The 14,470-nt window shown below is 38.3% G+C and overlaps 1 protein-coding gene across 1 annotated transcript; it reads right to left on the bottom strand.

The window, feature by feature from the left end:
* Positions 1-10,304: 10,304 nt before the first annotated feature.
* LOC145076465 (endo-1,4-beta-xylanase 5-like) lies at positions 10,305-12,453 on the bottom strand. The gene is made up of 7 exons (XM_079022333.1): positions 12,450-12,453; positions 12,359-12,405; positions 12,069-12,291; positions 11,820-11,986; positions 11,616-11,714; positions 10,755-11,534; positions 10,305-10,673 (listed from the first exon to the last, which is right to left on the bottom strand). The coding sequence occupies exons 1-7, from the start codon at positions 12,451-12,453 to the stop codon at positions 10,305-10,307; spliced, it is 1,689 nt and encodes a 562-aa protein (XP_078878459.1).
* Positions 12,454-14,470: the final 2,017 nt, after the last annotated feature.

The following is a 14,470-nucleotide window of genomic DNA, read 5'->3' as shown; positions in this document are numbered from 1 at the left end:
CTAATACTATCTAATCTATGCTAATATCATCCTTCAGCCCAATACTCCTAGCATGCTGCAAGTGCTTAACCCTACTCAGTCCCTTCGTAAGCGGATCTGCTGGGTTATCTTCTGATGATATCCTCTTAACTACGAGTTGTCCTTCTTCTACACGATGTCTAATAAAGTGATACTTTCTGTCGATATGTCTTGATCTACCATGATCCCTCGGTTCCTTGGTTAAGGCAACCGCACCTTCGTTATCACAGAAAATCTCCATTGGCTCCTTTATGGCAGGTACGACTCCAAGATCACCGATGAAGTTCTTTAGCCATATTGCCTCCTTCGACGCTTCGCTCGCTGCAATGTACTCTGATTCGCACGTTGAATCAGCTACGGTTTCTTGCTTGGAACTTTTCCATGTCACTGCTCCTCCATTTAGGGTAAAGACCCAGCCCGACTGTGAACGGTAGTTGTCCCTGTCGGTTTGAAAACTGGCGTCACTATACCCTCGCACCTTCAAGTCATCACTTCCTCCGAGGACTAAGAACCATTCCTTCGTCCTCCGAAGGTACTTAAGGATATTCTTCACCGCAATCCAATGTGCTTTGCCAGGATTCCCTTGATATCTGCTAACCATGCTCAAAGCGAAGGCTACATCAGGTCGAGTACAAGTCATAGCGTACATGATTGAGCCAACTGCGGAAGCGTATGGTACTCGGCTCATTTCTGCTATCTCAGCTTCGGTACTCGGACTTTGAGTCTTACTCAACTTGGCATTACTTTGTATCGGTAGTTCTCCCTTCTTTGAGTTTTCCATACTAAAACGTTTTAGTACCTTCTCTAAGTAAGTATTCTGACTAAGTCCAATTAGTCTCTTACTTCTTTCTCTTATTATCCTAATTCCCAAAATGTAAGAAGCCTCTCCGAGGTCCTTCATAGCGAAACACTTCCCGAGCCAGGACTTTACCTCCTGCAGAGTCGGAATGTCGTTTCCTATGAGTAATATGTCATCGACATATAGAACGAGGAAGCTTACTATACTCCCACTGGCTTTGACATATACACAAGATTCGTCTTCGCTTCGTACAAATCCAAACTCTTTGACTTTCTCATCGAAACAAAGATTCCATCTGCGAGATGCTTGCTTAAGTCCATAAATGGACTTCTCAAGCTTACACACTCTATCCGGATGCTTCGGATCCACAAACCCCTCTGGCTGAGCCATGTAAACATCCTCAGCCAACTTTCCGTTAAGGAAAGCGGTCTTGACATCCATTTGCCAAATCTCATAATCATGAAATGCGGCAATTGCTAACATCACTCTAATAGATTTAATCTTCGCAACTGGTGAGAAGGTCTCATCATAGTCAACTCCGGGAGTTTGAGTAAAGCCCTTCGCGACCAATCGCGCTTTATATGTGTGTACGTTCCCATCCACGTCGGTCTTCTTCTTGAAGATCCATTTGCACCCAACGGTCTTACGTCTGGGCACGTAATCAACCAAATTCCAAACTTGGTTATCATACATGGATTGGATCTCGCTATCCATTGCCTCTTTCCACTTTAAAGACTCCGGGCCTGCCATGGCTTCCTTGTAGCTATTAGGTTCATCAAGATTTACTAGTGTACCATCACTAATATACGTGTCCCCTTCGGTAGTAATATGAAAGCCATAAAACTGGGGATGAACTCTAACTCTATCGGAACGTCTAAGAGGTAAGGATTCGTCAATTGGTTCAACCGGAGTTTCCTCCTCGGGTTGAGTGCCAGCGGTAGAGGTTCCTTCATCCATCGACTCTTGAATCTCTTCAAGTTCGATTTGCCTCCCACTGTCTCCTTGGCTTATGAGTTCTCGCTCTCGGAAAACTCCTCTCCTTGCAACGAAGACAACATTGTCCTTCGGTCTATAGAAGAGATATCCAAAGGATGTCGGCGGGTAGCCGATGAAAATACATCGCTCACTTCGAGGTTCAAGCTTGTCGTGAGTATCTCGTCTTACGAAAGCCTCGCAACCCCAAACCTTGATATGTGCCAACGAGGGAGCTTTCCCTGTCCACATCTCGTGAGGTGTTTTGGCAACCTTCTTAGTAGGGACTCGGTTAAGGATATGGGCGGCAGTCTCTAAGGCATACCCCCAAAAAGAGATTGGTAGTGAAGCACGACTCATCATAGAGCGAACCATATCCAATAGGGTTCGATTACGCCTTTCTGCCACACCATTCAACTGCGGTGTCCTAGGAGGCGTCAATTGCGAAACTATTCCACACTCCTTGAGATAATCGTGGAATTCAAGACTTAGGTACTCTCCTCCTCGATCGGATCGAAGCATCTTGATTTTCCTGCCCAATTGATTCTCCACTTCATTCTTGAATTCTTTGAACTTTTCAAAGGTGTCTGACTTTTGCTTGATTAAGTAGATATACCCATATCTACTATAGTCATCGGTAAAAGTCACATAGAAGCGGTTCCCATCCTTTGTGGTTGATCTAAACGGTCCACATACATCGGTATGTATTAAGTCCAATAGACCATCGCCCCTTTCACAAGTACTCGTGAAGGGCGACTTAGTCATCTTTCCAAGCAAACAAGACTCGCATGTGTCATCTTCCCTAAGGTCGAATGACTCCAACACTCCATCCTTTTGGAGTTGGGCTATGCGTTTCTTGTTGACATGTCCAAGACGACAATGCCACAAGGATGCTTTATCCATACTAGTGGAAGAATCAATATTCAAAACATCATTTCCAAAGTCATCAACAATCATAACAGTTTCATATATTCCATTATATGGTATAGCTTCAAAGTAAAAGACACCATTTAGATAAGCCAAAATAGAACCATTCTCATTATTAAAAGAAAATCTAAATCCTTGTCTAAATAAACCATGAAATGAAATGATGTTTCTTGCCATTTCTGGCGAATAGCAACAATTGTTCAAATCTAAAACTAAACTATTCCTAAGCACTAAGGAATACACTCCAATCTTGGTTACAGGCGACGATCTTCTGTTCCCCATGATTAGATTGATCCTTCCTTGCTCCACATCCCTACTTCTTCTTAGTCCCTGCACATTAGAACAAATGTGATAACCACAACCGGTATCAAGAACCCAAGAAATAGCATGATTAGAATCGTTAGATTTGATTGTATATATACCTGCGAAAGATGGCTTGATCTTTCCTTCTTTGATTGCTTGCAGGTAATCCGGGCAGCTTCTCTTCCAATGTCCTATCTTGTGGCAGTGGTGGCACTCTGCCTCCTTCGGGTTAGAGCAGGGCTTGGCGGGATCAACTTTGGTCCCACTAGAAGAGGCACCATCTCGGGCTTTCACCTTGCGATAGTTCTTCGATGAAGCTTTCCTCTTCTTTCCCTTCCCTTGTCCAATAGCCAAGACAGGAGCAGCGGGCGGATTGGGAGTAGGTGCAACAGACTTGTCTTTGAAGTTGCTCTCAGCAACCCTCAAGAGACCTTGGAGCTTGCTTAGGGTGACCTCTTCTTTGTTCATGTGGTAGGTCATCCTAAATTGGTTGTACATCGGAGGTAAAGAGTGAAGCACCATGTCGATCGCCAAATCCTCACCGAAGTCAACATTTAACTTGCGAAGGCGGTCGACATACCTTTGCATCTTTTGCAAGTGCACGGTAAGAGATTCTCCATGACCCATCTTCGCGGAAATCATGTTAGTGAAAATCTCGTACCTCTCTTGTCTCGCGTTTTGGTGGTACCTCTCCAATAGGTCTTGGTGCATCTCGTACGGGTACATGTCCTCGTAGGACTTTTGGAATTCGGAGTTCATGGTGGCGATCATGATGCAATGTACCTTCGTTGCATCTCGCTCATGAGTTTCAAAGGCGGTGATTTCGGCTGGAGTAGCGATTTCGGTATTGATTTTTCTCGAGCTTCTCATCAAGGACATACTCTTTGTCCTCATAGCGAGCAATGGTGCGAATGTATCTTATCCATTCGCTAAAGTTCGTTCCATCGAAGGTGACCTTTTGGCAAAGGCTCATCAACGTGAAAGAACTAGCAGCAGCGTTGTTTGCGTTTGACATCTACAATTAGAAAAGGACAAAGATAGATAAGAATCCCTAATTATCACCCAATAAGAAAATTAGGGCTAGGATCCAACAATAACATTTACATACTAGAAAAGGGATGCCGTAATCTAACATGCAAATAAATTGAAGGTAAGTGAATGACGATTCACTAATTCTCCATTACGAAACTTAAACTATTAGTCCTAAGTGTTTTTGAGAATTCCTAGGTTCGGATGAGATTCATTGAAACTATTCAATGGCATGTTTAAATCTCGATATGCCCCTCTTGTTTGTGACTGGGATGCCGAGGATCACAAAGCGGGTGTGAATTACCATGCAAATTCACATGGCGCCTTCATTGTAACAATCACCTATTCGATGTGCCGGTAAACCACACACGCTCCATTGAACTATGATAAACAACGAATCACCCTTTGCCACCTTCGCTTAGAACCAATTAGTGTGCCGGTAAACCACACACGCTCCACCAACATCTTAGCAAGGTGCAAAGTGTAATTTCATGGGATTGCATCAATTCACTTTTCCTAAAGTAACTAGGATTGGGAAATTTTAAAATATGTGTAGTTACTTTGTATTTCTTATTATACTTTTAATGAGAGGATGAGGTTGCCCTATCCTACCCGTTCGGCTAACGACCCTCCACCAATCAAGCAAGCGGTGGGTGTGAGTGTACACCCATTAAGCGCCATTTTATAGGCCGCAACCTTATACCCACCTTATAGATCGGCTTCGTGAATGAGGCCTACTAACGGTAAGACTAGCATTTAGTTATACATATATATATTATTCTAGTAATATCATATTAGTATAGGGTTGTATTTTAAAACTTTTAAAATCTAGGGCTTGAAATTTAAGTTGTCTAAATTAAAGCTTTTAATCACAAAAGTAAATTTCAAAAACATGAGGGTAGGTTTTAAACATTTAAAACATGGAGGATCAAATAACAAATAATTCCAATTAACAATTAATATCCTAATTATCTATATTTGATTTATTCAAGATTTCCTTTTAAGATAATTACCAAAATAATCAAAATAATCAATTAATTATCATATAAGGAAATTAAATATTTAATTAGTTGATAATTACCTTTAACTAGATCAAGATAATAGTTATATTTATCAGAAAAACGAATTAATATTGATCTAATTATTTTATGGTAAGTTAAGATAAGATAAACACAAAGAAATCCCGAATCTGGCCATTCCTGACGCCTGGACTCGCCGAGTGCACAAAGGGACTCGCCGAGTCAGGCCTACTCGCCGAGTCCACTTTGAGACTCGCCGAGTCCATGACTCAGAAACCAAAAAATCGAATTTTGCAGGTTTGTTTCAGTTAATCAAGCAACAATTTACAGAGAACCAAACCAGTCTCTGATACCACTGATGGGTTTTAGCCATAAGAACTTTCCTATGTGCGCATGCAAAAACCCTAATGCTTGGATCTAGGCTTTCTAATAAACATGCTTTGAATCCAAGACTTCTAATTACTAATTAGGTTAAATAAGAACACTGAAACAGATCTAGAATCATACCTTTGAGTTCCTTGTTGATCTTGAGGTCTTGGAGCTTCTAGAGTCACAAATGTCACTCCTCTAATGGCTTACAAACACCAAAGCAAGGAGGATGATTTGGGAGAGAGGAGAGGGGAGGAATTTCGACCAGAGTTCTCTTACTTAATCAGAGGTGTCGAATTCCCTATGCCATGGGGTCTATTTATACTTGTAGACTCCTTAAGGGTTACAACCTAAACCCTAATTGGATAATCTTCTCTTAAGGCTATCCAAATCCATTCCTAGATAACTCTAATGGACGATTTTAGCTATCCTAATCCTCTTAGAATTCGTCCATAGTATATCCAAATGGATTTACAGTCTAAAGCTTAACTATCAAACAATTGACAGTTTATACCCCTTTATTTAATTAATCTCTTTAAGTCACCAAATTAATTCTAATTAATTCTATGACTTATATTAATCAAATAACAATATATATTATTCATTATATTATTCCCATAATATATTAATAATATTTATTCTCTCTTAATAAATCATCCTATCAAGTTGCTATGGTGAAGGCAACCCAAAAGGACCATGCACAACCGGATATAGTTACAGCCTTAGACACTATTCCAACAAGTCAAAATTAGACGACGGAGTCTAAACAAAAGCTGTAGAGCATAGTCTCACATATGCATGGATATAATGAACGTCGAAAACGGAGCTCATATGAGGAAGATATGAATTTCTGAAGTTTTTAAATAATTAAAATTTATAAATAAAATATAAATTCGAATAATACCCGAATTCGTGACGCGCCGATCCTATCCACCCGGTATGCCCAACGTACCAGGAGTACGCCCAGCGTACACATGAAAGAGGTGTTACGCCCCGCGTAACCATTGATTACGCCCAACGTAACCCGTGGTTCAACCCATATAAATACGATGCGACCCCCAGCCGGATTGTTTGCTAATTTTCTATTCTTCCACCCTTTTCTTTCTTCTATTTGGCAATTTTTCCCCCCAAAGCCCCGATATCAATCCCGACACCCGAAGCAAGTCCCAAATCCCCGAAGATCTGAGGAAATATAGTTTTCGAGCCGAAACTCTGCCCACGTGAAGCCTGGTTTTGGAGAAAACATCCCAGTTTCAGCGAATAATATTATTTTAAGAGACGAGGTGCTGTCAGATCATCGTCTTATCAGGTGAGTGTATAGTCCATTTCAAAAACACGATTTTAATACAAGTATTGTTTGAATGTATTAAGTATATGTTTTGGGTGAGTGTGTAGTCACTCTCTTCTAACACATAAATATGAAATATTTGCTATGAAATACATGCTATGTGTTTATATATTGTTGTTTATTTAAGATGAATGCGGAATGGATGTTTTATATAGTTTTAAATGAGTTAAACTGTATATCTATTTTATATCTACAAATATGTTGGGTAGAACATGGGTAGATGTGATAGTTGGTGGGTGATAAATGATGAGTTGGATAATGAGATCATGAGGTTAGTTTTAGATCCGGGAGTATGGATCAGGTAAAGAGATAAACTTGTTATTAGTCCGGGAGTATGGATTAAGACTAAGTTAATTGTCCCTAGTCCTGGAGTATGGATTGGGCACAATTATTGATCCGGGAGTATGGATCAGATCAGGAGATTAGTTTTAGATCCAGGAGTATGGATCAAGTGAAGAGATTAGTTTTAGATTCGAGAGTATGGATCAGGTGAAGAGATTAGTTTTAGATCCGTGAGTAGGGATCAGGTAAAGAGGAAGGTTTTAGACACGAGAGTTTAGATCGTGTCGTTGTGAGGATCGACTTGCCGAGTCAGTCCATGACTCGCCGAGTCTACCGATTTCCGAGTCCTGACCTGTCCAACTCATTGAGTCTCCATTCGACTCACTGATTCGAGTCTCAACTTGAAGGGTTTGGGGTTTCGCGACCTGACTCGCCGAGTCCAAGAACAGACTCGCCGAGTCCAAGACAATCTTCAACAGACTCACCGAGTTGTTCTTCCAACTCGCCGAGTTCCTGCCCAACTTCATCTGACTCGACGAGCTGTTCATCCCACTTGTTGAGTTCCTCCAAATCTTCATGCAACTCGCCGAGTCCATTCAGATCTCCATACATGCAGAGGACTTTTGAGTTATGCGTGGACTCCAAACTGTAGATCTACCCTTCCCAAGCCTATTCCTCACGTAAAGTTGCAAACTTTACGTGTAGAGAAGGAGATCTAGGCAAAATACACCATAAACTAGGGTTTAAGGCAAAGAGGCTCCATAATCAACTCAAGGGCAGATACTTTATGCTTCTCAAGACCATAATATGCTTAGATCCGAAGTAGCAACTTCAGATCTGACTTCTAACTCAAAAGGGGTAGCTAATCATGGCTAAAAAGCCCCCAAAACTCACAACCAAAATAGATCTAAAGGAGAGAAACGACTTAATACCTTCAATAACTCAGAAAGTTTCCCCAATCTTCAGATCCAAGGCCAATCCTTGAAGCTTCAATGATTCCCCGTTCTTCTTCTTCCTTCAAATCACTCAAAAATGGCTTGGAAGCTTGAATGGGCAATAATGGGGCTTAGAGTTCGATGTTCTGGGTGAAAGAGGCAGTAAAGGAACCCTAGGGGAGAGAATGAGACGTTTAAATAGGCTCCAAGTCCCGAATTTAGGGTTTTCCTCGCACAGACCAGACTCGCCGAGTCTCCTTGGCCGACTCGCTGAGTCGGTCACTTACTCCTCGACCCGGATCCTGCTCGGACTCGCCGAGTTCCTCCTTGGACTCGCCGAGTCGCCCTTAAAATTAGGGTTTTCTTTCCTTTCTTGGCCTTCCAAACTTTGGGTGTTACATAAGAGTTGCTTTTATATGGTGAAATTATATAAGTTTGTGAGTTGTAATATATATATATATATATATATATATATATATATATATATATATATATATATATATATATATATATATATATGATACTCCCTCCGTCCCAAATTGATAGTCCACTTTTGACTTTTTAAGTCTTTTTTCTTTAACTTTAACCTTAAATATTTTTATTTGTGTTATATATTACTTGATAAAACTTATAACAATGAGAAAACATTTAAAATACAATCCATTCATATATTTTGCAGCAAATATTATGTATCAAAAACAAAAATATTTAAGGTCAAAGTTGAAGAAAAAAGACTTCAAAACTCAAAAGTGGACTATCAATTTGGGACGGAGGTAGTATAACATTGTGGGATGAAAACCCTATATGCTCACCAGGCTTCCAAGCCTGACCCACTCAGTTTTCTTTGTATTACAGGTTATGGCACGAGAGCATAAGTTGGCTGACATAACGGGAGATTTTAGATTATAGGCTACTAGTTATGAATAACTGTTGTAAGGTCTATTTTGTTCTGTTTATGCTTTTGGTTTGTATTGAACATGACATCCTGAGATTTTGTTATATAATGAAAATACATTTCTTTAAAGAAATGTTTTGATAAATTCTTATCATATTTTGTTTTGGGAACAAATTCTGCAACTGTTTTCTGTAAAAGATTACTCTGATTTTAAAAAACAAAGCATAAACAAATCGGTCTTTTCTGGCCGTGAAATTGGGGATGTCACAGGGGTAAAGTATTATATACCCTCCTTAACCGTGGGAAAGATCACATGAGTTTGCTCAAGGATACTGTGGGTAATCTCAGACGACATGAATCAAGCTGCCCAGCTCCAGAATTTGAGCCTGAACCCTCATCAGCACCAGAACTACCAACATATCTACCTCTCAATGTCACCATACTAAAAATAGACCATATAAACCATTAGAATACACATCCAATATATATATATATATATATATATATATATATATATATATATATCGTGGGAAACACAAACACTACAAGTTCCCTGGTTTCATTGTTGCCCTCCTTGCATCGAGTATATATCCTCTGTTTTCAGTAGTACTGGCCCATACAAGCTTCCACATCTATCTGTACTTTCCTTAAGGATTGCTTTGACTCCAGCAAGTCACTCTATAACCAAATAATTATCCTTCTTAGATAAGGCTCCCAACACTAGATCTCATCCTAGGTCTTCCTAAGGAAAAATCCGCACCACTCTCCATCATCAGCTATAAAAGGAACTCCTGCTAACTTCCTATAACTAGTTCACAAATACAATTACATATTACTAAAACCAGATAACTAGTTCTACCGGTTCCCGGTTCCTACCGGTTATTGACGTGTCTTCAATGTTGGAACCGGTCATCGATAAATAGCAACAAACGGTTCCGTTTTTACCGGTTCTAAAAATCCATAAGAATATCGTCCCGATCCCGGCCCGACCGGTTCCATCGGGTTTTAGTTCCGGTACCGGTTTCGGCCGGTTCCTCGGTCTATATGCTCATCCCTAGTTATATCCATCAGTAATTATCTACGAAAATTTTCCTTAGAAGATTTTCGTAGATAAATCAATGTTTTTCTAGTAGTGACAAGTGATATTAAGGGTTGAATAGAAACATTTTTTCAGTTTCAAGTTAAATTGTGCTCTTTGGAAATAAAACACAAATTTATCATACTCGATTAATTAATAAGAGTAGTATATTTCGTATACTTGGAGTAGCTAGACAAAAATCGGAAACTGAAACCCATTTCAGTGATCAGGTATGGTTTTCGAAACATGCTTCCAACACCAATTGCTATACAAAGATGATCTTATTATACTCCTTTAATAGCAAGAAAATACGTTAATTAAACTTTTTTCTTAACCCATAATGTTGATATTCAAGACATCCTGGGAAGATCCCATCGCTTCAACCTTAAACCCCCAAGACATACGTGAGGATTGGGTATCTTTTTCAGATAGGTACGCATCCGCAAATCGAACTTCATAATCACCATGAATCAGCGAAGTCTCAATGACACCTTCACCATCCGTGGTGGCCATGACAACCGCACCAAAGAATTCCCCAATAATCTTGTCCACCACATCACCTGTGGGCAAGTTCCTGAAATTATTATCCGTTAAACACATTCTAAAACATCCATTCGGACTCCATGCAGACCACATAACTATCCCATTCACTGCTGGATGTGCATGAGCTTCTCTCAGAACTTGTTCCAAAAACGCTGCCTGTAATTTACATGATTTTTAAGAAAAATTAGTGTTTGAAGTCCAGAAAGAGTAGGTTTAAAGTTAAACACTTATAAATACCTGATCATAACCGGGTTGGGTATCTAGTTCAGTGATCCAAATAGGAAGTCTTGCGCTTGCCATTTTATCAATGGCGGATCTCATGTATGGTATGTTCACTTGGGTGAAATGACCTTCTAACCCGATGGATAACGGCCCTCTATAACCCCCAGCTCGAATCTGTCTAATTTTCCTTAGGTAAGCATCTGGTGATGCTGAACCCTCACCAGGTTGTTCAATCGTATTATATTCGTTCAAGAACAAAGCTGCGGATCTATCAAGAGCTCTAGCTGTTGTGTAGAACTTTGAAGAAGCAGTCACTCCTAACTTACTTTCAAAAAAATTGAAATGCATGTTTTCATTAACAACGTCCCATGCAATCACTTGACCCGAGTACCTTCGCATGATCGATTTTATCCTCTTGGTGGCTGCTGCCGCTAGTTGCCATGGTGCAAGATTTGGAACCCAATATGGTTGATCATTCGGGTTGTTCCAGAACACGTTATGCCCTCTCACTGAAATCCCATTTGATTTTGCGAAATAAAGTAATGCATCGGATTTGGAGTAGTCCTCTTGGTTTTGGATACGTTCGTTTGAGTACCATTTCATTTCGTTTTCGAATGTTGTGTACTTGAATCTTGAAGTGAACCAGTTTTTATAATCTTGGTTGTTTAGAATGTTGCTGTTGATGGCGCATCCGAATGGGAACCTTGCAAACTTTTGCGCAATGGTTAGTGTTCGATTCGCTAGTGGTTTTCCTTCGCTATCAACTACCTGAATTTTCACCTTACTCTTTCTCACCTACCATTGGAAACGCTTACATACATTAAATCGAACACATATAATGTAGTGATTAAGAAAGATGATTCGTTCACTTTTCACCTTCTCAATGCTCTCATCCTGGTGAGATCTCCATTCCGCTTTTGTAAAGGGTTGTAAAGATACGCTATCCACCCATATATCAATGAATGCATTTTCACTCTGTGAAAACAACAAACGTAGGGAAAAAAGGCATTCGCAAGATATAGAAATTGTGAGTTTAATTCTAGTTCACTGATTCTAGTAGTGATCAAAGGATTATTTTACCTGAAAATATAGTTGGGCTGAGCCAGATTCGTTAACAGTGAGGCCACCTTTAAGCATCGACCAACACCCAGACTTAGCTATGGTAGAACCAGCATTATAGAAGCCTGATGGTGTTTTAAATGTAGCAACCACAATAGCATCATCTTCATGGCTTACTTGCACCCAAGCTGTATATTTCGAATTCCATTAAATGCAAAAACTTGACAGAAACTATATAACATTTTCTCTAGATTTGATCAACAAGTGTACCAGAAAATGTGTAGAGTTTTTCCTTGTCTATGAAAAACTTTTGGGATACACTATCGACTGATCTGTTCCTTTGATAAGCAACAATGAATTCATTTCCAGTTTTTGATCTTCGTAATTCTAGTTTTGGATTGCCAAAAGAAACCCATCCTCTTAACCCATCTTTGAGCTCAGGGTTCGTGACTATTCCCCCATCGTATTGAGGCTTCTTTGGGTTCTCTAAACACTATAAAACATTCAAGAATTTGGTTTTTATGGTTCCTTGTAAAAAAAAATTGTTTAAAGTTAATTACCTCGGTGGTAAAACTATAATCATATGGTGTTGCATGTGCTACGATTCCTGCGCACAAAATTCAATTAAGAACACACATAAACAAGGATAACCCATACCGATTTAAGTAGTACAATCATATATTATATTAGTAATAATGATCATTAATTACTTCAAATTAGTAGGTTTGGATTTTATTTCTAAGCTTTTACTAATTTGAGAGAACACTTTTAATTCGGCAATAAGAAAATATTTGAAGTAAAACATACCAAATCTGAAATAGCATCTCCATGAAATAGTTTGAAAAGTTTGAGTGCTACTTAAATATATAGGATTGGCTATTTAGAAATTTACAAATCAAAAAATGAAAAAGAATGTCATATTAGTTAAATTAACATTTAATAGGGATAAAAAGTGAATAAAATTGACTTGGAACTCTACTTAAAATTAATAAAAGAAAAAAACATTTTACAACATATCTACGCCTAGCTACAACAGAAAAATATAAACTCGTTATCTAAAACCAAGAAAAAAAGCTAAAATATGAAAAGCAATATGTTATATTAGCTAGTTTAATTAACTCATAATAGGGATAAATAAATAAACTTGACTTGATTTTACTTAAAATTAACATAAAATACTATTTTACAATTATCTATTCCTACGTACACAGAAAAATATAAGTTCGTTACCTGAAATCAATAAAAAGCAAAACAAATGGAACCGTGTTTGAATCATCATTGTATCAAGTCCCGATATTTTTTTTACAATACCCGGCCTGAAACAAGTTAACAAAATGATGAACATATACCAAAACAAAAGACACATGAAAAGGTTAAAGAAGTTCTCCTACGTGTTAAGTTAAATACCAATCGGAAGGAATTATATGATTTAACTTCAAAGAATTCTTATGTCTTTATATAATGTGGGCAGTGTTCAAGAATTGAAACATGTGTTGTTTGATCAAGAGTAATTACGAATATTGCATTGCTTAAAATGCCCGAATCATGATTACACAGAATCACAGATGGAATAGATTTATTTTATTAACAAAATTGGAAAATAAGTTACCATACAATAAAACGTAAGATAATTATATATACTATAAATTAAAGAGAAAGTTACAACTTTGGTCCCTATGCTTCATTTAAAATTGCAAGTTCAGTCCAAATTTGAAATCATCCCATTGTAGCCCACAAGTTTGCAATTTGTTGTGGATATGGTCCTTGTACTTTACTAGTGACATCTTCAATTTTATGGCCCAAAAAACACATTTTCTTTATGCTTATTTCCTTTTATCAGTGTAGAATTTGTCCCATAATATTATTCATGTAACATAATTTCAATTTAAAAACATTTCTAAAAAAAATGTTTTTCACTAATATTTAAAAATTTGAGATCATAACCAAAACAAAAAACATAAAAATATACTATTCATTACAGGCCTTACAATAGTTTATTCTACTACTGGCTTAAAAACTCTTTAAATATCTTTGCAAATTCAACATATCATTTTCCGTGAATCTTCGTACCGCTATCTGTTATACAAAAAACTAAGTGGGTCAGACTTGAGAGCCTGATGAGTACATAAGGTTTTCCCCCACAATACTATAATCTTTTAAATATATATTTCATAGCAATCAAATAACCCAATTATGCATTCCCGTTATCCTCACTTCTAGATCTTAATATGATGACCTCGAGGGACCTATCATAAAGGATCTTTGTAGGCAATGAGTAGACAATATTGCTTCGGGGATTCCGTTAGCAATATGTATCAATAAGGCAACCATATGGGGGATGGAGTACAAAGAATGAATGTATAGTTCATTAACACCTATATGTAATGAACTTGCCAGTGTTTATTCTACTACTGGCTTAAAAACTCTTTAAATATCTTTGCAAATTCAACATATCATTTTCCGTGAATCTTCGTACCGCTATCTGTTATACAAAAAACTAAGTGGGTCAGACTTGAGAGCCTGATGAGTACATAAGGTTTTCCCCCACAATACTATAATCTTTTAAATATATATTTCATAGCAATCAAATAACCCAATTATTCATTCCCGTTATCCTCACTTCTAGATCTTAATATGATGACCTCGAGGGACCTATCATAAAGGATCTTTGT

This window comes from Lactuca serriola, chromosome 9 (assembly GCF_051521515.1).
Source record: "Lactuca serriola cultivar US96UC23 chromosome 9, Lser_US96UC23_V15, whole genome shotgun sequence".
NCBI lineage: Eukaryota > Viridiplantae > Streptophyta > Magnoliopsida > Asterales > Asteraceae > Lactuca > Lactuca serriola.
The sequence above is the reverse complement of the archived record's forward strand: the minus strand, read 5'-3'. Positions and strand labels throughout refer to the sequence as shown.